A 25,681-nucleotide genomic window follows, 5' to 3' on the forward strand; every position below is an offset into this window, starting at 1 on the left:
ATTTTTCTTCATTGGGCATCCCGAACCTGACGCGAGCGGTGGCGGCCATGTTATTTTCAGAGCGTAAGGCAGTAGCGGCTCGTGCGCTGCCCACGTGCTAAGGGATAACCAACAACCCAAATTCTGGAACTTCTGTAGTTCTCTAGGCCAGGAGGACTGCAGTGAAGCCAGTGACCAGAGGGTCTTGATGCCAGGATGGTCATCTAGGTATTGAATGACAGCCAGGTGCCTGGGAGGATCATCACAGTTGCACCGCATCGTCACAGCTCATGTATCCAGGTATGTCAACATCTGTCTAAGTCAGGTTTGCGGCCTCTAGCCCCGTTCCGAGGTGCCTGTGCGACCTGTGAAGAAGGCGGACAGCGATGGAGAAGCGCCTGCGGTGCAGGCGGTGGTGCGCAGACAACATGGATCGTTACTGCCAATGCAGGAATTTGACACTTTGGGCCCACCTTTGAAATTGGGCCCAAAATGGTTACTGTGGATAAGAAAATTGGACATGTACTTCACAGCGACCGGAGAGACCAACGATGACGCAAAAAGAGCGACACTGCTCTACTCAGCAGGGATGGATGTTCTTTGCATTTATGAGTCTCTAAACCTGCAAGTGGTGACATACAATGCTGTTAAAACGGCCCTTAAGAACTATTTCAGTCCGTTATCTAATGTGGATTATGACAGATTTCTCTTTTGTGGCGAGAAACAGCGGGAGGAGGAATCCTTTGACCAGTTCTGCGCACGGCTGCGGCAGATGGCTGCCACATGCAGGTGGGACAATGAAGAGGTCATGGTCCGCAGTCAGGTGATCCAAAGTTGCAGTTCCAGCAAGCTACGCAGACAGATCCTGCGGGAGCCAGTCATGACTCTAACTCAAATATTAGATAGCGGCAGAATATATGAGTTGGCCGAGTCGAGAGGTGCGAAGATGGACGCAGCAGTGCGCCCTGGTAAGTCAGAAGAGGCGTTTGCAGTCGGGAGGCAAGCCTCGTCTAAAGCTCGCTGGGGCCAGAAGCGCCAAGAGGCGGCTCCAGCTCATGGGTCTGCGACTATTTGCCAGTACTGTGGGTATGATCTGCCTCACTCTGATGAATGTTCCGCCAAATCAAGGGTCAGCGGTAGGTGCAACAGTCCTGGTCACTATGCTAGGATGTGCCGCGCCGCAGCACCGGTGACCACTCACCGAGGGCCGGCGAGGACAAGCGGAGGCGGGTTTAGGAGGCAACGCAGTATTGTGACATTAGAACAAGACGCTCAAAGACTCAATATCGCAGAAGAAGAGGAGGAGGAAGAGGAAATCTTCTTTATTTCGAATCTTGCGACAGGAGTACTGAAAATGAGGCAGCCTACGTGTGTTGTAGACATTCAAGGCATCCCCACACAGTACTGATAGACACAGGGGCCTCTGTTTGTGTGCTTGCCACCGACCACTACAAGGCACTCCCGGGACCGCCACCGTTGGATGTGTCAAAGGCAAAGATTTTAACTTTTGGGGGTGATACCCCGCTACCCCTTCAAGGGGTGTTTGTGGTGCCCGTTACCAAGGGGACCAAGACCATCAAGGCCCGATTCTTCGTCACCGATGCCATCCCACACTCACTGCTCAGCTGTGCGGCGTCGGAGGCGTTGGACATGGTGCACTTTGCCCTAGAGGTGTACCAGGTGGACACAGATCAACTGCTAGTCAGGTTTTCTGGCATCTTTCAAGGGGTGGGCAAGTTGAAGGCTCCCCCAGTGCGTCTCCACATCGATGACACCATCCGGCCCAACGCCCTCAAACACAGACGAATTCCGTTCCATCTCCGGGAGCAAGTGCAGAAGGAACTACAACTGCTTGTCGAAATGGACATAATAGAGAGGGTGGAGGGGACGACGCTCTGGGTATCACCCACTGTAGTGGCGCCAAAGCCGAAACAGCCAGGTGCCGTCCGCATCTGTGTGGACATGCGTCTCCCGAACTCTGCCATCAAACGGGAAAGGCACATAACACCAACGCTCGATGACATTGTGGAAGAACTACAAGGGGCCAAAGTATTCTCTACCACCAGCTAGAGCTCCACCCAGATTCGAGATATATTACGACATTTACCACACACGAGGGTCTCTATCAGTTTAAACGCCTGAGTTTTGGCATTTCATCTGCAGCAGAAGTCTTTCAAAATGCCATCAGGGTAGCGCTGGCTGGCCTAAAACGGGTACTCAATATGAGTGATGACATTTTGGTTTTTGCTGAGTCCATGGCCGAGCATATGAAGAGACTGGAGTCCACTTTGCGGAGGTTGAGCGAGCTGGGCCTTACCTTGCACCGTGAAAAATGTGAATTTTTCAAAGACAGGATTGGGTTTTTTGGTTTCATCTTCCATGCCAGCGGTGTTTGCCAGACCCGGAAAAAGTCAAAGACATCCGCGAGGCGGCGGCGGCGCCCCAGTCCCCTACGGAGGTGCGTAGTTTCCTGGGGATGGTTAACTACTGTGGGCGTTTCATCAGGGGACTGGCATCCCTAACCGAGCCTCTCAGAGCACTGACCAAGAATGAGGCCACCTGGGTGTGGGACAAGAGAGAGCAGGAGGCCTTCCAGGAGATCAAAAGAGCCCTGTCAGATCGCGACACAATGGCATATTTTGACCCCACCGCAGAGTCAGAGATTGTGGTAGATGCCAGCCCGGTGGGACTGGGTGCTGTTCTCATGCAGGCTGACACTAGAGGTGACATGCGCCCCATCGCATACGCGAGCAAAGGCCCTCACGGACACAGAGAGACGCTACTCGCAGATTAAGAGGGAGGCGTTGGCCATCCTTTGGGGCTGCCAGCATTTCCGTCTGTATATTCTTGGCAAACCTGTAACGGTCGTAACGGACCACAAGCCGCTTCTGCTCATCCTATCGGGTGTGTCGTCAAAGCCCCCCCCGAGGATAGAGCGCTGGATGCTTGCACTCATCGAGTACGGGGTCAAGTTGACATACCAACCAGGGACTAATAATACTGCAGACTACCTCTCCCGCCACCCGAATTACGAGCGGGCAGAGGGTCCCAGCGAGATGGTGGAGTGCCAGGAGTTGGTGCACAACATCGTGGAAGGCGTGATGCCCGTGGCGCTGTCCAGGGTAGTGGTGGCCGAGGAATCGGCGAAGGACGAAGTGTTCCGAATCATCCAGGCCGCGGTGAGATGTGGCGATTGGAAAGAGGTGCTCCAGAACAACACCAGGCGGGAAGCCAGAGCGCAGAAGGACCTTCAGGCGATCGGGAGGGTGAAGGACGAGCTCTCGATATAGGACGACGGCCTACTGCTGTGGGGAAGGCATATTGTCATTCCACAGGCCCTGAGGAATCGCGTCCTAGAACTGGCGCATACGGGACATCAGTGGGTCGCCAAGACGAAGGCGCGGCTGAGACCCAAAGTATGGTTCCCCGATCTAGAAAGCCTAGTGGAGTTGTACGTGAAGAGGTGCCTGCCGTGCCAAGCGGCGAGCCCCGTAGAAAGGGCTGCGCCCATCAGCTCCATGGAAAGGAGTGAGAGTCCGTGGGGCACCGTCCACGCCGATTTTGGATCGACGGGGAGGGGCATGTACTTTTTGGCGGTGGTTGAACAATGGTCGAGGTATCCGGAAGTGGAGGTGATGGAGTCAACAGCGACCGACCACACAATCGGGGCTTTGGACAAAATGTTCGCGACTCATGGGTTTCCCGAACTTCTGTGCTCGGACAATGGGCCTCCGTTCACGGGGAGCCAGTTTGCGCAGTACTTGAAGGAAAAAGGCATCCAACACTGGAAAGTCTCGCCCCTCTGGCCTCGGGCAAATGGCAAAGCCAAAAGACTTATGAGGACCCTTAACAAAGTGTTCAGAATATCGGCATATGGAGGGGATGACCTATGGCAGAAATTGGTCGAGTTCTTGAGAGAATACAGAACTAGGCCTCACCAGTCCACGGGCGTTGCCCCAGCCGAAGCTTTGTTTGGACGCTGTCCGAGAGGTTTGATCCCGGAGATCGAGGGCCGAGAGCCCGGGGTTATTGACAACGAGAAAGTCCGTGAGGAGCGAGCTGCACGAAATGCGAAGCAGATGTGCGAGGAGGGGTTTGCAAGATAAGGAGGTGGCCATCGGAGATTCTGTGTTGGTGCGGAATCGTAGACCTGAAGGTAAACTGTCACTACTGTACGAACCCCAGCCGTGGACTGTCACCCATGTCAAGGAGACCATGGTCACTGCGGCCATCGAGCGAGGGACTGTCACCCGCAACCGGTCCTTCTTCAAAAAAGTGGATATCCCATGTGCCGAAGCCGATCCAGATGAAGGAGCCTCATCGGAATCTGTGTCTGAGAACCCCGTGGCTGATGCACCACTGGACGTGCCGCCGCGGGCTGAGAGCCCCTCTGTGGGCCCAAGGTGCAGCAGCCGATATCCGGTGCGACATGATCGCAGACTGCCTACTACGTCCTGGACTCAGGAGACTGAGCCGACGTCCGAGTCAGGTCAGCGACCCACGTTGGGTCTAGCTATAGTCACCATGTTTAATGTGTTGATGCCAGTTTTGTTTTGGTTAAAGAAAAAAAGGGATGTGACGTCTTATGTTGAAGGTACACATGCGCGAGCCTCGTTTTGGGCCACGCATGCGCATTGTGAATAAAGACGGTCCGTGCGGCAGTTGCCGCCGGGACCCTGGAAAGCACAGACGTATGTCTCCTGTCTCTGTGATTATGTGCGTGTGTGTGCGAGTACAGGGTGGCCGAGGCACAGGCGCGCCCATCACATATAGGACAATGCGACATGAAGGTGCCTTTACTATACTCGAGGCAGACACCTGTCAATATATTGGGTTGAGATTTAATGACGAAGTTGAATATGACAATTTTGTTTCTGTGAGGGCATAGTATGCTCAACATCAGGAATGCATTACTTAAACGTGTGCGAAATTATTAAGGCATTTACAGGACAACGTTTTTCATTATGGAGTACGCATTTTATTGACATATCTGCCTGGCTTAGTGGGCAGAGCAATGAGAATAACTGACAAATTTTTGTTTAGGCCAAAAACACCAATGCGAGAAGAGGAAGGACACATTTTTCCCTTAACGTTGCAAGCAGCCATAGTGCGAGGTGAAATGGCTTTGCTTGATGGGAATGATGACAAAGGCAGACAATGGTGTGCAGTAATTGCTACTGGGGAAGGTTACAGATTCTGACGTCACTGATGATGATCTATTTAATTTGCAATTTATCCTTTGAAAAAAGGGAAGGGGTGTCTTGGAGACTAATTCAAGATTTAAGGCTGATACACCAGATTGTAGAAGCCAAGTTCCCTCTAGTCCCTAACCCGTCTACAATTCTATGTAATATACCTGTTGAAGCACGATATTTCACTCTGATAGATTTGAAAAAATGCATTTTTCTCAATCCCATTGCACAAAGACTCGCAGGATCTGACGTCATTTACATTCATATAAACACGGCTGAAAAGCACTCTTTTGCCTGAGGGGTATTGTGAGTCTCCATCGATTTTCTATAGAGTCCTGCAGATGGACTTGAGCAATATTGATTTAGAAAGCGTTGTCTTGCAATATGTGAACATCATTTTGGATTGCAGCACTTCAGAGGAAGAGTGCAGACAAGATTCTGTTCAGCTGATGATTATACTTGCTGACAAAGGATATAAGGTTGACAAAGAAAAGTTACAGTATTGTCAACCAGAAGTGTTGTACATTGGCCAATTGATTTCACATGAAGGAAAGAAAGTTACTCCTGAGAGGGATGAGGCTATTTTGAAAACTGCAAAACGACACACGATAAAGCACATGCAGAGATATTTGGGATTATGTAATTATGTCAGAGCATGGGTCTTTGACTACAGCTCATATATCAGGCTTTTATTGCAGGCTTTAAAGAAGGCACAGGCAACACAGGAAAAAATTGTGTGAACTGAGGAAATGGAAGAAAGGCTTGAAGAGCTGAAAAAAATAATTTGCACGGCTGCAGTTTTAGGGATTCCCAATTATTCTGAGGAATTCTTTTTTTTTTTCACATACAGATGGCACTGTTATGACAGCAGTACTCACGCAGAGAACCACGGTGGGGTATAAGCCCCTTGCAAATTACAGTGGGATTCTGGACCCAGTAATGAGGGGTCACTTGCTGTGCGAACAATCGCTGGCAGCCGCCGCATTCGCCATAGAGAAAGCTGCAAGCATAGTGATGGGATGCTCCATGACGTTATTTGTAGAGCACGCATTATTTGCCATTCTAGAGAAACCAGAAGGAACGTTGACTTCTCAAAGGGCTTGTGCCTACAAGGTAGTCATATCAAATCCAGCGATTAAAATAGTTTGATGAAGTGTAGTGAATCCTGCCATGTTTGTAGCGGAACCACTGGCAGAGGATGAGCATGCGCATGATTGTTCGAACTATGAAGAATTCTATGACGAAATCCCAAGAGTAAAAGAAAATGCCTTGCCAGGTGGAGAAATTGTCTTTATTGACGGTTCCCCAACAATCGATCAACATGGTGGACAGAGATATACGGGTGCTGCTGTGGTAAAGCACACATCCAATGGGGAGTTTCAGACATTGGTAAGTGTACGACTCACGTCTCACTATTCAGCACAGGCTGTAGAATTAGTGGCGCCGATTGTCGTGCTTGAGAATCATGCAGACCAAGAAGTAACAGTGTATAGCGACTCCGCCTATATGACATCAACGGTGCACGCAGGGTTAGCACGTTAGAAAAGGAGGGGCTACCTACGAGCGGATGGCACGCCAGTACAGCATGCTGCCTTATTGGACAGGCTTATTGAGGCCCTGCAACTCCCAGTGCCCATCGTGGTCGTTCAATGCGCAGCTCACACTAAAAGGGCAGATTATATCTCACTTGGAAACCAACCAGCAGTCGATGAGGCAAAACTTGCTGCATGTTCAGAAAACATAATGACTTTTGAAACACCTGATGTAAAAGAGAAAATGGTTGTGTTGATGAATGTGGTTGAAAAATATAGTAATCCATCAAAAACACAGCTTATGGAGGTTCAGGGAGATGCACCTCAAGAGGAGAAAGATTTATGGACACAAAGGGGGTGTTCTTTAAACTCCTCTGAAGCATTGTGGTGACAAGACAGCACTGGTAAACCGGTGATACCTGTAGCCTTATTCAGGGTGGCGCTGGAACAGCTGCACTAGCCTGTGCACACAACTAGGGAGAACCTTGCAGCAACTATTGCTGAAGATTGGTTTGTGCCAAATCTGTTAGAGCATGTTGCATTTTTTATGACCAATTGTATAGTCTGTCAGCAATTCATGGCTGGGCATACACTGCGCACAGTTAGAGGGTTATTCCGAGACCCACTGGCCCCTTTCAGCATTTACACATCGACTATGTCGATATAATACAAGTATGTAATGGATATAGATACATGATTGTTTAGTGTGTCCCTTTTCACAGTGGATTGAAGCAGGTCCCTGTACACACCCAGATTCCACCTGTGCAGCTAAATCTTTAGTGCGGGAAGTGGAGAGTATGTGAAGTAATGAGGTCAGATAATGGCCCACATTTTGTGAATCAAACATTTAAGCAGATCAGCTTGTTGCTTGGTATAAAGCACATGTTTTCTTCGGCTTATCATCCGCAAAGGAAATGGGATCTGAGAGAGGCTCAACGGCCTCCTAAAAGAAAGAATAGCCAATTTGAAACTTGCCTTGAAAAAAGGGTAGTTGCATTGCCTACCACTGGCATTATATGCTTTAAGGAACCAACTGGGTTCTGACCACCATCTCACGCCCCAAGAGATAGTGACTGGAAGGCGAATGAGAACGCCCCTAATGCCTCCATCCAGAGTTAGAAGTGATGCGCAGTCAACTGCAGATTTGTTTGGAATGGAAATGCGTGACTATTTGAACTGTATGACTTTAAGTATTTCTGTCATTTCAGGACAGCTGCCGCGACAAGGGTGCAGGGCAGTACAGAACACAGAAGGAGATGCGTCAACAAATAAATCTCAAGAATTACGGCTTCCCCAACTATTCCCCGGAGATGAGGTCCTAATATGCAACCACACAAGGACAAAGTGGGACGAATCCCGTTTCAACGGCCCGTTCATTGTGGAAGACGTCACGCTGTCTGCTGTCAAAGTGCAGGGCAGGCGTGCCTGGATGTTCCTAGGAGATATTAAGATCTTTTCTGGAAAAACCCCTCTGCCCGCACCCCTACTAGAAGCAAGTACAAGCATCGGGGAAGAACCACAGCACGTGCAGACGAGATCTATAACGAGGAAGGACGCAGAAGCTGACAAGTAGAAAGACAGAGTTCATTGGACTGTGGCTTGGTTCGGGACACTCATTTAGCCAACCCTGAAAGGGTTAAGGGAAGCTGATGCGAACACTCTGTGCTGTCATTCAGAGTGAAAGAAAAATTGGTTGTTCTTAAAGCCACAGGAGCTTGTTAAAAACTTTGGACTGAGGCATGCTTAAGCCTTGATAAGAAGAGGAATATGCCAGATTTTGATCGTGGTTTCGACAATTGGAAGAGAGTGCAGTATCACGACTCCTTTCACACTGAGTTTTTGTTCGGATTTGCCCATGGTGTTATCCATTGACAACGTTTCAAGGATCGTATTTGAAGTTCTTTTCTTTGTTCTGCGCTCTTATTGGGAGAACTTCTAATATTTGTATTTGCTTGAAAGATCCTAAGAATGGTCCTATTGTAAGGAGACTACTCACAGCAATCATCGAGCAAGGTTTGCAGTTACCTGAGTTTTGTGGGGATAGTACAAATGCCCCTATCAACTGATGCCGCACACAGACTTGCCTGAAGGGTTTTCTTTCATCTAATTGAAGAGTACCCGCATCTTGTTGCCGACGCACAGATGTGCTCACATTTCTAAGGGATCCTAGAAACACTGCAAATTTGAATGTGATCTTGGAAGGTATTATAATCCAAGTGAGCCTATATTCTGAGCAAACCCACAGGACGGTGGTGTGAAACTTTCCTTTGAGGGACAGATCCAGAGGTTGCTGATAAAAGACAGACTCTTGGTTCATGCTGAAAGAAGTTAATCATGTCATCTGGGCTAAAGCAAATTCGTGGAGGTGACTGGGAGCTACTGTATGTCATTGAACTCGTCTAGACATACTGAGAGCGGTTTTCCTTCTTGCTGGAAAGACATTTACATTTCATGTGGTTTAAAACTGCTTCCAGAAAGAGATCAAGATTTTGTTCTTATCATCAGTCCAGTAAGCAGACAGTGGATCGAGGACGAAATTGGCAAGTCAAGACAGCAGCTTCCAGAAGTAGTGCATGATGCTGATGTATTAAATGTTACTTTTTCCTTCCTTAGGCAGTAAAAGATGGGCAGCACCAACAGTAATTTCGTAATATCTGATAGAGAGAAATCCATGTTGTCCACAAACTAGATGCTGCAATTTAACATATGTATGCATCATTTATGCTTGCATTTTGTTCATCATAGTGTTGATTTCACTCACTGTTCGAACGTCATACTACATTGATGGAAATGGAGTTAAGACTCCAGTGAATCTTCCTGAGCAGATGGAAGGAACAATTGTGGCAACTACTAGACACCCAAGGTCCTATGTAGTTGTTCCTGTTCCAAAGAAAGATGACCATTTACCCGAGTCTGAGATAAGTGACATTAGCAATCATTCACATGCAAGAAAGGTTGTAGAAATGTTGTTTGGACACAAAAACCAGGCTTGGCAAGACAGGCAAGACAAGAGGTTGTTAGAGTATGAGCCTATACAGTTAATGCATGCAAACACACTTGGTCCTTTGATACATAATCCAAAGGTGATCCCTAAAAGAAAGACACACTTGGAGATTTTGCGAGAAATTTTCATGCCTAAGTGGTCTGCTGAGCAGATAAGACGTTCTGAACTTTCTCTTATTCAGACAGCACATGTAGGTGTACCCCGTCCACTGATAGATGTGCCTATGATTTATCCAGAAAGAAGACATTATGTTGGAACACTTCACAACATGATTATGGACGGTCACATGAGGAGAAGGATAACTAAAAGGAACACTCAAGAAGATGATTTTGAACTGAATGATTACCTGGACAGTACAGCTCACCTAGGAAATAACATTTGGTATCAACATATGAAAGAAGTGGGAAGAAGGACCTCAGATGAGTAATGCTTTGTGTGTGCACTCCTCCCATAGCCATACAGTATGGGGAAGTCTAAAATCTTCATAGCTATCGAAATAGATGTCCAGACAGCTCATTGTCTTTCACACATAGCACTTAAACCAGAGGCCAGTTCATGGGACGAGATGCCTACCTCAAATGGGCAACTGAATGAAGAGATCCAGATGAAGATGACTATTGCAGGATACCAAGACAAGAAACAGAGCCCATACTAAGAATCATGTGATCAGATACATACGAGAAGCCTGGAGTAAAATAGGCTGGAATCAGATGGGAGGTGAACAAGAATATGGAGGCTGCAGGAAAATCTGCAGAGGACATTCGAAGATGAAAGAACAGAGGACAAATGCAGATCTGGGGATCTGTGTTATCACCAGAGGGATGGGAAGAAGGAGTGGTCATCTGTAGAGCCTGAGTGATCATTGGATGTTATAAACCGGTCGTTAACATTGTGCAGAATGGCTGTAAACTATTATGGCCAAGACTTGCTAAGCTACTGACTTGGTTCGAAGATAGAGGTGGACCCTTGCACATAGTACCTCTTGAAAGTTCAAAGCTGTGCTTCAGGAACAATGACACAAGAAGAGTTGGAGAGAACAAGAATTGTGGCTGAATCTTTGATGTTCCGGGAATGGTACATGGTACAGCAGTGATCATGAATCATTATTGGGCTTGTGGATCCAAGGCATACATGAAGTTGCCCAAGGACTGGAAAGGAATATGCACCTTGGCGAATGTCCATGTTCCAGCATTGGTGATTCCAAAAAGTGATTTGCACCTTGACAACTTTCCAAAAGCAGATGCTCACCTGAGGAAGAGGAGATCTGTGGAGTTGATAGAGTTAATGAAGAGAGAGAACTATTTCTCAGCTAAGTCAATAGAAGCTTGTGATGCCATACCTTATGAGCATAGGCTGTTCAGCCAGACCTCAACTGTGTTCACATTGATCTTCATGCCAAGTATCCAGGTTGAAGCAAACACCAAGTGCTCCAGATTACCAGATGGGAATTGCTGCAGACAATTAACACTACAATAAAGGGATTCAATGGAATCAGATGAGAGCTATAAGACTGATGACTCTTCAGAACAGATACGTCTTGGATATGATTACAGCAATGGATGGAGGTGTTTGTGCAAAAATCGGGGAATCATGTTGCACATTTATACCTTCTCATGATGACAAGAATGGAACGTTGACAGAGGCCATAGACATGCTGACGAAACTTCATGGCCAGATGATAGATGATGTGGAAGACATTGATGATGACAGTTGGTTTGGATCACTCTTCTCTTGGGTTCCATAATGGATGGCAGACATTTTCAAGTTCCTTAGAGCCCTGATAGTGATGATATTGCTTGGATTTTGTGTGATCAAGATAATAATCTCACAATGCAAGAAGATAGCAAGGAAAGCCATAGGGATGAAGATTATGATCGATGTTGAATCAGGATGGAAGCCCAAAGACCTGGCCGATGAAGAAATCAGAGACTTTGTAAAGGCTAGTATTCATGTACCTTAGGGGACAAAGTTCCTGTATCCAAAGAATCACAAGAAGTATGTCGGACGATGGATCTACTGTAGTCCAAGTGGACAATGCAGTCTTATGACATGGAACAAAGTTGAGCATGTGAAAACAGCAGGGTGCCTGAAGGGAATCATAAATATATGGGTCCCAAAGAAGCTTTTCTTCAGGCCAAACTGTCTGGATGTGAAGGATGATGTGGAAGCGGTTGATGAATCGCCCAGAGGGGGGAGTGTAGAGGAGAAGCCAGGTAGCCTCACCTCAACCGACCCACCCCTTTTACCTGTATTCTGAAAACCAGAGTATGTGACGTATACAGAACAGTTGAATCGACAAAGAGCAGAGTATGGACTCAGTCCAATACCAGTGGAAGGGCGAGCACCTAAAAGAATCCAAGGTACCCATTGAGAAAACTATATCTGTATACAAAGAAATATGATTGCCATTTGATTGAAATCCCTGAAGAAGCAGAGCCAATAAGTGGCAAGGATGAATGGTAGTGTCACTAACCATTGCCAGTATGTTACATGGAGCTGAAGATGATGTACATAAAAGAGATGCAGTGACCAGAGAATGCAGATATTCTATAAGGCATCAAGAAAGTAATAAGGATGTGACCTCAAGATGAAGAAGCTTATGCCACAGAAACAGATGAAGATATCAAGTTATTTTACACGTGTACAGATGCAAATGAAACACAAACAGCAAAGTAATCGTGAAGCTAGCTTTAAGCTTTTAAGGAATAGATTGCAGGAAGCTCCAACATGTATATATATGTATATATATGTATATATATGTATATATATATAGGAATAAGAGAACTGTGGATGTTTCCACTAAACGTATTATGGCAGGTTGGATAGTAGCAAAGAAGGCCTCATTTCAGTGTGTCACAGTTAAACAGCAAGAATGAATTACAAGTGTATTTCAGAAGGCGAGGCTGAACGAGCCAAGAAGCCAAGGTCTTATCAAACAGGAGTGAACTGACATTGGCTACAAAGTCGTGTGAAAGACCAAGACTCCTGTTCAGAAGGCATGAATATAACAAGGAAGACATCAGAGGTTTATTAAAAAATAATATTAAATGCACGATTTCATGGTCTCCAGTCACATCGAAGCATGAAGTCGGATGAACGAGATGGTCACACCTACGCACAAAGGCAGACTGTGCTTCTCACTCCCTAATTTTATCAGAGCTAAAAACACTTTCAAGGACAAGCTTCAAAAGCCTAATTGACAGTAGACCACTGAGGTGATGATAGATTGATATGCTAATTGGTGGGAAGCTAAAGTTAAGGCGACCTCACCAGCACCTGGATGGCCAGCCTGCAGGCTGCTAACGTAGGTGGAAAAGTATTGAAGGAAGATAGAGTGCCAATACATTGTAGAGGACCTGCATATGTAGGGGTCCTATAGTGTGTAAACCAATGGGACCTCATGTATTTAGTGACGTTCATAGTGGTCATTTTTAGAGGATGGCTTAGTTGCCCCACCTGATGTCAAGTAACCAATCACATAGTTAAACATTTTAAGACTAGTATGGATCATATACTTATATGTTCACTCAGAGCCAATCACCCATGCTTATACGTTTTTGTAGTTTGACATGTAGGATGACGTTAGCACACACGTAGGTTAACGTCATTGATGGGTATCGGGTAATAATATCCCTATATATATGGTTGCTGTATATATTACCACCGGGAAAAGGTCGTGGTGACATTATGTAGGTGACCATATATATTGGGACAGGGGTTGCGGGGGTGTCCCCCGCCCCCCATGAAAAATAAAAAAGGGTTTGGGGGTTGCAGGGGTGTCCCCTGCATGTTCCATGTAATGTCCCCACAAAAAACAGCCATTATTCAGCAATTTGCATGGCGATATTTTTGAGGGGACATTATTACATGGAACCCATTGATGACGAATATTGCTCATAAATGTTCCGTTTTTTCTTAAATGCATTGAGTAAGAGGATCGAGCGATTGCGTTGATGTTCGTTATGCTCCCTGTTTTAGAAAATTGATATTAAAACAGTCTTCTTTTTGTCAAATTCCTGAGTCGGCTTTATTATTGATGTATGAGTAAAGTCTGCAGGGTAATTGCTACTCATCAAAGGGGCTCGACTATCTAGTTCATCATCGCCTCTGAATTAAGCAGAATCGAACAAGAATTAATCGAGTTAGAGAGAGGGGATAGTGCAGGACAGGACTATCCGGGTGAGGAAATTAAACTAAGACAGGACTGTCTGATACAATGGGAGAGACTGGGCAAATTCTGCTATGCGAAACACTTAGAGAAGATACATGCAAAGGGGGATAAACCAAGCAAACTACTAGCATGGCTATACAATAATGACAGTAGGAAAATGCCAATACACTCGTCCAGAATAAGGAGGGCAACATGTGCAATATGCAGACAGGGGTGAACAGGAGATACTGTAAATATTAAGGCGCGCTCTATGAAGATACCAGGGAAGCGCGAAACAGTGAACTTCAGAAGGCACTCATAACCTTACCACAACTAGATATAGAGCAAGTGCAGATGTTAGAATAACCAATGACGGCAGAGGAGGTTAAGGCATAATCAGAGCACTGCCCTTGGGAAAAGCACCAGGCATATAAGGAATACGGGGACAGCCTAACACTGGTCCTGCTGAGAGTATACAACGAAGCATTGGAAATGGTGATGCTCCCAGAAAGTATGAGAGAAGCAGTGATAATATCTCTTCCTAAACGTAATAAAGAGCCAACGGACTGTGGCTCCTACAAGCTCCTGTCCATATTGAATCAAGACAACAAAATCCTTACAGCACTATTACAGAATAGGTTCAGTTGAGGAATAACAGAACTGATACACCCGGACCAAACGGGATATGTCCCAGGAAGAAACATTTCCTGGAACCTAAGGAGGCTACATCATGTTATTAGCAGTACAAAAGACTGGGAGGAATACTGTGCAGTGGCCTCGCTAGACGCTATGAAGGCGATTGATTCAGTCCATTGGGATTGGCTCTACGCGACAATGGTGAAGCTAGGCTTTGGGCCAAAGTATAAGCAATGTATAAAACTGATTTACACCAGACCTAATATGGCTAGGGTTAGAACAGGGAGCATCTTCTCAGATAGATGGGAATTGCAGAAAGGGACCAGACTGGGCTGCCCACTGCCCCCGATGCTTTATGTCATAGCAATGGAACCAGTAGCAGCATTCCTGAGGCAAGAAACAGGAGTTAGAATTGATGGGGTATGGCATACAGTGTCCATGTATGCAGACGACATGCTATTGTATTACAAAACCCTGAGGATAATCTACAACACGTGTTAGATGCATTGGATAACTTTAGTGGGTTGTCCAGAATTATGATTAACAAGAATAAATCCTGCTTATTCCCACTAGCCAAACCTGCAGAGGAAAGAAGAGGGGAACAACTGGAGCTAGCTCTCACATTGGAGGCGGATACCTTCAGATATCTAGGGCTGGGCATCTACCACACCCCAAATCAGGAACATACACATAATACTGTAAAAGCGCTAGCGGGTTTAATTAATTCAATGAAATTTTGGGGGAAGGTGCCATTGTCGGTAATGTAGAGAACAGCATTGCTAAAAAAGGTAGCACTACCCAGCATGCTGCATTGTTTTGGGAACATCTCCTACAACATTCCTAAACAATTCTTTACAAGGCTTGAAAAAGAGTGCAGGAGTTTTCTGTGCAAGGGGGAAGGTATAGAGTGGCGTTAAATACACTGCAGAGACTTATGGAAGATGAGGGCTGAGAATTCCGAATTTTGAGCTGTACTACCTTGCATGCTAGATGCAATATGTGGTCGGTTGGCTAGCGGATGAGCCTACATTAGATACCACACTCCTACAGCCAGAGGTACAACACCTTCATCTAAAAGACCTATTATGGGTAGCCCTGCCAAAGCCACTGGAATACCCATACCTGGTGAAACTGGGCATGCAAATGTGGCGTAGAACCTGTAGATATCTCATGATCAAAGATCCGGTATCGCCACGGATACCCCTAGCAGCAGGATGATGGACAGCAGAAGGCTGAGAGCTAGTGTGCAACTTTACTGGGAGACATGCAGGTATATTACTATTTGGGATTTAAGGGGGGAAGGGGCACTATTAAGCTTCCAAGAACTGCAGGAATTATCAGGAATACAGGGAGGATCATACCTTCTACACAGATATATCGTGAACACGATTAAAGGAAGATGGCCATCAACAGGGTAAGACATGACAGGGTGGGAAGAAGTAGAAACAATAATGAATATCTCAGAGGGCGGGCATACTGTATCGAGACTATACGATGTGTTAATAGACAACCACTCTAAAGGGGAACTGCGAACGAGGACAGGTTGGGAAACAGATCTGGGGAAGACCTTTACGGACAAGGAGTGGCTGAAGGTAATTAATTATCACGAGAGGGTATCCAGGAATGCGAGATTGCAGTTGATACAAAAGTATAGAACACACAGAGCTTATTTAACACCAGAAAATGATAGCAGAATTTAAAGGTGCAGATAGACAGAGTTGTCCCAAATGTAAGGCTGTAAATTCCGGAATTTTACATATGTTTTGGGAATGTGCCATCATAAGGAAGTTCTGGGGGGAAATTGCACACAAAATGTCCAAAGGGGACATAGAATTAGACATCCACATCCCGGAGGCATGCATACTGGGACTCTTCCTGAGGGGTAAGAACCGATAAACGCTGGGGAAGCTGAAATACTTAGCATGTGTGTGGGCCAAACGTTGCATAGCCGTGAACTTGAAGTCAGAGACGTGCCCGCCTTTAGAGAGGCAGAAATGAACAATAGCAAAGACGGCAGTATGGAAACAGGCGATTGACGGGCAGAAACAGAACCCTGGAGAAGACATGTTCTAATGGATAGAACTTACACTTACCTTGTTTAATCCAAGAACGAGTAGAGATGTGGATTAGAATGGTAAAACGAAGGGTGCAAATTAGAAATGGTGAGGTGTCAAGAGAAGGATGGAAGAGGACGGATCCTGTATCATGGCTATTTATGGAAAGGGAGGAGGAATGGGGGGAGGTAATGTTTAGTAAAAGGTGTTGCATGACAGTTAACAGCAAACCAGTCATTGATCAAAATGTATTGAAAATGCTTATACCTGTATGATGTTGGGATACAACGGAAAGCCAATACAAAAAAAGAAAAAAAAACTAAACCAAGGGATCGAAGACCCATTGCCAAAAGATGAGACATTTTCTGAAATTCTAAAATTTACAGTTAAACCTGGCAGGATAGTGACCCTCCTCCGCCCCCGATACTTGGGAACTGTGTTTTGCGATAAGAAGGTCTACAGTCAAGTCTGGCAGGATAGTGAACCAGACCTGGCACACCATTTGTGAGCTGGAGAAAGAAGAGGGTAATAGACCTCCCTGACCCCCATACTTCAGAACTATATTTTGTATGCATTTGGAAGAGCATTTGAGATCAAGAACGTTTAAGCTACAGAATAATTCATTGTGTTTCCTCATCACGAACTAAACATTTGAATCTATACCCAGAACAAGAGAAGCCTCCTTCTAGATCAAGAAGATGACCAGTTTTTTTCCTAGTTCAGAGTGTAAGGGACATAAATAGTTTTGGATACAGGACGGTGGACATTTTAGTTTACTGGACATCCTGACAGAGTCCTTAGTATATTCTTTTGAGGAAGGGCAACCGTTCATAGAAATAGGGCAAGATAGGTGTTTTCTTTTATTTTACATTTATAAATAAATGTCTTTGCCAACAAACATGCCACCACTGTGACAGACTCATACTTCTGCACCCATACAACATAAAATCCAAGATGGCCACCAGGCTTTATCTAGAGTTTGGCAACCCCCTCTATCTCATTTTGACCTCTAGGAGGCTGAAAGCCACAGCCAATTCTACCCATTAACTATTTGCGAGCCACTGGTGCAAACCCTCAGCCAGTATCCCACCCATGGAGCGCGGGCATCTCCTTCATGTTAGTTGCAGGAGAAGGAGGCTTGTGTTTGGCGAAGGCTGGGACTGGAAGGTGGTGGATAATGAAGTGGCTGGAGAGGTTCTAGCAGCGGAGAGGTGAAAGAGGTGGTGAGAACTGAGAGGGTGGAAAACTAAGTGTTGGTAGGGGAATAGGTGGCAACGTTAGAGCCGAGTGAAACAAGTGGTGGTGGTAGTAAAGGAGGTTTCAGTAGCAAAGGCGGTGGCTGGTGTCCTGTCATTTTTTCGAATGAAAAAGTTTTGAATGGCAAACTTTCGCATTTTTTTTTTGTCGAAATGCCATTCTTTCGATTGACAACTTCTTTGAAAAAAATTCAAAAGTGCCGTCGACATGGGTTAGGGTTGGGGCTTGGGTTAGGGTTGGGAGGGTGGCGTGGAGGATTGGGGGGGCTGGGGAGGAACCCCCCAATATACACTAAAACCTTGAAACGTTACATGGAGCTGTCCAGTGCTGTAATTTCAGCACTGGACAGCTGCATCTAACGTTGCAAAGTTACAAAAAAAAGCAATGCTACTTTTAACATGTAAAAGTGCATTTCAATTGAAACCAGTCCATGACTAGTGTCGACGGATTGGTTTTGAAAGAAATGCACTTTGCATGTTAAAAATAGGCTGTCACAGCTTTGTTTTTTGAAACTTTCTTTTCGACACTTTTGTTTGTCGAAACTTTTTTTTTCGAAATTATCACTATGAACCGCAGTGGCCACAGGGACAGCCTATGGTCGCATAGAGGAAATGGTGGTGATAAGAACAGCCCAAGGTAGTACAGAGAAGGTGTTGGTGATCCGGACAGCCAAAGGTGGCAGCGAAGAGGCAGTGTCGACAAGAGCAACCAAAGGTGCTATATAGGAGGTGATGGTGACCAGAACAATGCAATTTGATAAAAAGGAGGCAACCACCTCAGAAAAAATGGCTGGACAACACAAAGCGGTTATAGTGATGGAGGAGATGATGTTTGAAGGTAAGTACTGGCAGGACATGAAGGAAAAGGTTGAGGAAGAAGGTGGGAACACACTACAAGAAGACCAAACTTAACGAAGTGGTGAAATTAGAAGTGATGCACTTTCAGGAGAAGGAAATGGAGGACTGGAGCCAGTGGTGGCAGGAGATGGGAGAAATGTGGTGACAATCCAGAAAGGAAATCTGTGAAGAGGTGTGTGTAGTGAGGCAGAATTGAAAGGTTCTGCCGAGTCAGGTTGTCCCAGGGCAGGACCATGTGGTGGAAGGAGGAACAAGAGTGGGCAAAGTAGGTTATGGCCAGTTTAGAGACGGAGAGTGGGGATAAGTCTATGAACATATCTATCACCCTAGTGTCCCTTCCAGGCTCTCCCTGCCAACTATGACAGATGACTCATTCGATCACAACTGGTGCCCAAGAGGTATGTAGGAACTCAGAAAGCCTACAGCTAGTCCTCTAATGACTGCATTTTAACGTCAGAGGCTGAGGGCCTGGTTGTCCGCTTCTGGCCTGCTCTGACCTTTATTATTTCTTGTTGGAGTTCCTGTTTTATTTAGTTGTCCTATACTTGTACATAAAGCCCGTTATTAAAGACACTGGGTCTCATCACGAGTTGGGCGGTATCCCGGCTGTAATACCGCCCAAATGTAATAGGGTCAGCGCAAACCGGTCCTGTGGTATTACCGCTGGATCACGGGTTGGGCGTTAACAGTAAATCCCCATTCCCCTTTGGGTCCTTTGGACCCAATGGAGAATTTTTGGCGCAAATACCGCACGCTAATACAGCCGCCAGTAATTTATCGCCTAAAACAAAGCGTTAAATGGGATTTTCACCTCGAGAAAAAGCTGGAGTTAAAACGGCCCATTTAGCACCCAACTCGTGATAGGGCCTGTCCTTAAATGTGGAGGTAATACTGTACTGCTGCATTTACGGGCTACTGCCCAACTTGTGATGAGGCCCACTGAAGTGAACATACATGGTCTTGGTGTCTGTGTTGATACACACTGTCCGAAGTGACAGGGTTATCTACTGTTCAACTTGCAAATATAGTTCCCTTCAACTTTTCTTGAAAGGCCTGTAGCCATTGATCATACCCTGTGGTTAAAAGAAAATTCTTCAATGCAGACCTGAGATTGTGGCTGGGAAAAACATTCTCTTTCTGGAGTTCACCCCAGCCACTTCACTAGGCTAGGGTGTTATCTCTCTTACTAGGCCGGTACTTACTAGGCCGGTACCCAGAGTGTATTCTTGCTACCGCTCCCAATCCCTTCTTGTTATCGATTTACATTGCCACATGATTACTTTCCTTTGCCCTTCCTTCCTTCCTTCCTTCCTTCCTTCCTTCCTTCCTTCCTTCCTTCCTTCCTTCCTTCCTTCCTTCCTTCCTTCCTTCCTTCCTTCCTTCCTTCCTTCCTTCCTTCCTTCCTTCCTTCCTTCCTCCCTTCCTCCCTTCCTCCCTTCCTCCCTGTTTCCTTTCTTTATCTTTTCCTTCCTCTTCCCTTTCCTTCCTCTTAATTCATGTTCCTTTTCGTTCCTCTTCTTCTTTCTTCCTCTTAATTCATGTTCCTTTTCCTTCCTCTTCTTCTTTCTTCCTCTTAAAAACACGCTTCGAAGTGGGTGGAAGGCAACACGACACATTATATAAAAATGTGACATTATCATCATTACTTAAGTTCTCTAATTCCTTGACCCTCTTCACTTTCCCCTTGTCTACCTTCTTCCTCATCTCTTCCATTCACTCAGACCCCCACCCCTTTCATAAGTTATGTGCATACTTGTTCCCTGTACCTTTCTCTTGTTGCTCTCCTTCTCTCGTTTTCCCTTTCTCTCAAACTTTCGTTGTGTCCCTCTGATGATCTGTGTATAACACCTCTTTCTCATTTCTTTGCTTGTATTTCTCCCTGACTTTTTTCATTGTCTTTTTCCTTCTTATTTCCCTCCTCTCACCTTCCCTTATGCTCTCCATTAGCTTCCTTCTTCCCTTACTGTCGCCACTTTGTTTTCCACATCTTTTTCTCTCTCCTCTATTCCATTTTTCGTTGGCTCCTTTCTCCACTTCATGGATCACACCCCTTTCTCTCTATTCTACCCCCTTATTTCCTTCCTATATTATTCTTGCCTATATTTGCCCTTTTGGGCACGTTCTTCTCCCACACTTTACCATCTACTCTTTCTCTTTCTCTGTCCTGCTGCCTCTTACCCTTTTCCATCTGCCCTCAGTCTCATTTTTCATTCTCTCCTTGAAGTTTTCCCTTCTTACCATGTTTTATTCTGTCCCCCTCAGGTGACCAGACAGACCCACTCCTAGTTCAGAGGAGGGTCTGGCGCGAGGCTCGGTTCCTTGTACATCAGCTGACCGGTCATGCAGACCTCATCACGTCGGTTGTGTTCCAAGGCACCACAGTGGTATCAGCCAGGTAAGTACTGTATGTACAGGAGAGATTCCCCCTCTCACTATAAAATGCATTCCCTTAACTTGTATACCCTTTGAAAACACCCCCTGCATTTTTGGTTTATACATGTTTTGATGTTCATCATTTTTCTTTCTATCATGCTCGTCGAAATGGGTCTAGGTGAGCCTGATCTCTTTGATGGGCAGTGCTGGATTACCCGTTGTGCACATTAGGTTCATGCCAAGAGGCCCCCGATTTAAGTACCCCCATTCCCCCCTCCCCAGGCCCTGGAAGTGAAGGGGTTTACGGTCTTTGACATTTTTTGTTGTGTGATTGCTGTACATGTGTAACTGTCGATTTGTTTCAGAAGTGATTTATCCTGACAGCCTCCAAATGTGCACTTACCACTAGCCATTGGCTTACTGGTGGACAGTAAGAAATGATGTGCTGCCTCTGTGTAGAATGTGTGTTTATGTGTAGAACAGAGGGGCTGAGTAACTTTGTATGCCTTGGTAGTAGCTTCAAACTTGAAATGTTTACACTTGGTCTCGAGATTGATGCACAACAATACAGGGTCTCCCTACTTGGGACTGCTCTAATTCAACTGTGTCAAGATGAGTCAAATAATAGTGTTCATGTCTTCCATATTATAGGGATACTGGTCTCCTCCAAGTTAACTAAAGCACAGCTAGTCTCAGTGATAAAGCGCAGAGCTGCTTCTTGGTTCACAATTAGTCACATTGATTTAGTGTACAGCGGCTATTTGTAAGCCATGGTTTTGCCAATTTGTACGGTCAAGGGTGCAGTCGCTATAGGATTTTTTGCCTTTCTCACTTTAAGGCATTATAGTGCCGGTTCCACAATAGCCAAGGGTGTCGAAGCCACGTTGCTCTGTTAAGCCTGGTAGCCTTGATTAATAATAGATAATAATAATAATTAGGCATTTGTATAGCGCTACGAACCCTCAGGTATCTGAGCGCGGCTTATTATTACCCACGGTGTGTGGTGCTCATTTATTGACCTCGGAAGGATGAAAGGCTGAGTTTGGCCCCGCCGGGATTCGAACCTGCGTCAGCAGGCTCTGCACAGATGTCAAAGCGAGCGCTCTACTCGCTGTGCCACTTGACCGGCTGGACTCTCAGTGGACTCCCACTCCAGGGAGATTCCTTGAGGTGTCTTCACACAGCCTGGATCCTTTCCTCCAACTACCATAGACATTCTAAGTTACCTGTGCAGGCTCCCAGTCTACTGATAGGCTCAGGGCACAAGGTTCCTCTGCTGCTCCTGTTTTGCTTTCTCTAGCTTTCCACACTGTTCTTTCTTTCACTCTTTCACACTCTTCAATATCCAACTCCTGCTATAACCACCTTGTCTTGTCTGATCTTTGTGCCTTATATAGGTCTCATTACAGGTCCTTTGTTGATTGCCATTTTCCACAACATTAAGTTAACAATAACAGCTTTACTGTTCCCCGGTCCCGCCACCCTATCCCACCCCAAAACCCACAACAAAGGTGTTGATACATATATGAATGTTATACAAATTCGAGCATAAAACTGAAAGAGAGAAGCTAGGTCATGTATGGTCATGCTAGTAGGGCATCATTTACAATAAATGTCACTGGAAGGACTCCCTTTGGGTGGGTATCTTTACATTTGAGCATTACTAGTACCTGCGCTTTACATAGGGATTGTCCAATCATGCCAGGGCATCCTGACTGGGTCTGGGCAAAGTGGGATTGTCTTCCTTAAGGATGTATGCCCAAAATGGATCCCAGTAGTCTACTGGGCTAGCTACGGGTGGAAGGGAAGACATATACGATGATTGCCGGCATTCACAGATTTGTGGATCCACTCTTTTACCACAGGAGGTCTTGTCTTTTTCCATGTTTTAGCTATCAAAGCCGTGGCAACCACAGAGGCCATGGCCAAACGTTTCCGTTCTGTTTTAGTGGGCACATAAAAAATGCAAGTAACCAAGCCACCAGGGGAATCCCGTGGACAGTCTGGGACGATTTTGCCCATGGTTTCATACACTCCCTCCCAAAAGGACTGTATATGATGACAATTCCAAAGCTTATGCATGTAATCATCCAGGTCAAAATTACACTGTGGGCAGGTAGCCGCATTCTCAGGGTAGTATTTATGAAGTTGTGCATGGGAATGCTAAGACTGATGTAGAAATGTTAACTGTATCAGACGGAACCTGGAGTTCAGAGATATCTTCCGGGTCATCCTGCAAATCACCTGCCATTGGGTCTCCGATAAAATTTAGGGTGGCTGTTCACAAACTGTGCTAAGGGGGAGGGAAGTGGAGCCGCAGGAACTCATCCCACGCCCACCCCACGAAGAGTTTCACGTAGCCTGAAATATAGTAGCATGGAAACCACATTCCAGTGGCCTCGGCTCTTAATGGTGTCCCACTGAATAAACTTGCCGTCCTGTGTCATATCACCCAGGGAGTGAACGCCCAATTTCTCAAATTGTGTTTTAAAAATCCCTTCATGAGCAAGAAGAATTCCATGAACTGAGTACAGTGCAAAATCAGCGTGATAAATACCTCTCACGCCAGCTCCCTAGCTGGCTTGGTCCCACGCCCAGCGTGTCATGTTGATAGGCTGTATCTCCCCCTGGGAATACATATGGGTGTTCTCCCCAGCATGCCCTTCAGGTTGTCTGGTCGAGCGGTAGCTCTTTCGAGTTTTACATGTGGTAGGTTCTCGGAATGATGCCACCACCAAATGGCATACTGGATCTGAGAGGCAAGAAAATATACATATAGTTCTGGGCAATCCAGACCTCCAGCAACGTATGGCGTCGCCCGGGTGTCAAGAGGGACCCGCGCTTGTCCCCTGGCCCATACCAATCTGGACAGCAATGACCGGTAACACTTCCAGTACCAAGAAGGAGGGATCAGTGGAACATTATTAAAGATGCAAAGCATCTTCTGAACCACAACCATTTTGGCAAAAGCGAGTCATGCGGCCTGGAATAGAGGAAGGCGGATCCAGTTACCAACCCTACGCTCCAGCTGCTCAAGAGCCACAAAATAGTCTTCTTCAAAAAGCTTAGATGGGGAGGTGGAAACCACTATACCCAGGTACCTCATTCCCCCGGGACACCCACGGAAATCTGTACCTAGATCCGCAATGAGCACCGTTGATGTTAGAGGTAGAATTTCCGATTAAGACCAGGTAATACGTAATCCTGAGAAGCCGCCACATAATGATATTTCTTGTGCCAATGGTTGTAGATTCTGTTTGGGGTTTTTGACATACAATAGCATGTCGTCCACATAGAGGTGATGGTTGAAATATGTGAAAAGATCTTAACCCCCCTATGTGAATGGAATTCCCTTAAGGCGCAGGCAAGAGGTTGAACTGTTAGTGCAAAAAGGATAGCGGAGAGGGGGCAGCCCTGTCTCGTACACCTGGTGAGGAAAATGCTATCGGAGGACGACTGATTTGTCAATATTGTGGCCTGACAGGCCGTATATAACAGTCGAATCCACTGGATATACTGGAGACCTAGGCCTGATCTGTGTAGGATTTCAAATAAAAAAGGCAATTCGACCAATTCAAAGGCTTTTTCAGCATCAAGGGCCGCTACTACAATGCGAATGTCATCTTTAACATTATGCATCAGGGAGCAGAGCCGCCTCAGGTTTTGTGTAGACCTGCCCCAGATAAAACCTGCCTGGTCAGGAAGAACTAAAGTACCCATATGAGGGAGGAGTATATCATCCAGTAGTTTCACTAGAATGTAACAGGGACCTATAGGATGCACAGCTGCAAGGATCCTTGGAAGGTTTAAGCAGGAGTGTGACTACTGCCGTCCTGGTGGTTTCAGGGAGAAGACCTGCGGATATGGGGAATTCATACGTACGGCAAAGGTGTGGGGCAAGGATAGTGGCATATTCTTTGTAGAATTCAGCAGAAATACTGTCGTGACCCGGGGCCTTGCCATTAGGAAGATCCCGAATGACCTTACTAATTTCTTCGACAGAAGGGTGTGAGTTCAGCAGGTCCACATATGTGGGATCCAGCCTGCCCAGGGCAACCCGGTCTAGGTACAATCTAATTTCTTTGGGGAGACCGTCAATTGTGTTGAGTATAGTAAACTATAATAGTCTCTAAATCTTTTATTGATATCATCGGAATCACGTGCTGGGTTCCCATTAGGGTCAGAAACCTCTGCTATCCCTCCCTGGTCCCTATCCTTGAGATCGCCCATGCGTGGGGACGACTGGGTCTACCACCCTCTGCATATTTTTACCATAGTACCGGGTCGCTCCCTACTCGCGGTCACAAGATGCGCAATTCTCTTGCCGGCTAGCAATTTATCAACCTGTGGATCCCCACCTAGAGTCTGTCTATTTTCCAATTCTTTTATTTTTCTGGACAACCCAAGGTCGCCCTAAAGAATTTAAGAACACCACCCTCCTTGGAGATGCAACAGCCCCTCATGAAAACGTTGAAGGCCTCCCAGATCGTTCTATAGTCGGGAACCTAATCGACATTAGTATGAAATATTCAAGGACCTGCTCCTGAATCCCGGCCCATACACCTCGTCCTCAAGAGCTTGAGGGCGGAAGCCCCACCAAGGAGGGCATGGAACCGTATTGGCAATAGAAATGAAAGCCAGTATCAG

General features: G+C 46.0%; 1 protein-coding gene across 3 annotated transcripts in view; it reads left to right on the forward strand.

Annotated features, from left to right (window-relative positions):
• The window catches only part of LOC138580266 (WD repeat-containing protein 5 homolog), a 943,811-nt gene that overhangs the window by 440,499 nt on the left and 477,631 nt on the right, over positions 1 to 25,681 (forward strand). For all 3 annotated transcript variants that reach the window (XM_069650661.1, XM_069650662.1, XM_069650664.1), the window contains exon 5: positions 20,924 to 21,056. In XM_069650661.1, the coding sequence (XP_069506762.1) occupies positions 20,924 to 21,056 (133 nt within the window). The remainder of the gene's footprint in view (positions 1 to 20,923; positions 21,057 to 25,681) is intronic.

Source organism: Ambystoma mexicanum, chromosome 3p (genome assembly GCF_040938575.1).
Source record: "Ambystoma mexicanum isolate Mex_15411 chromosome 3p, UKY_AmexF1_1, whole genome shotgun sequence".
Lineage (NCBI taxonomy): Eukaryota > Metazoa > Chordata > Amphibia > Caudata > Ambystomatidae > Ambystoma > Ambystoma mexicanum.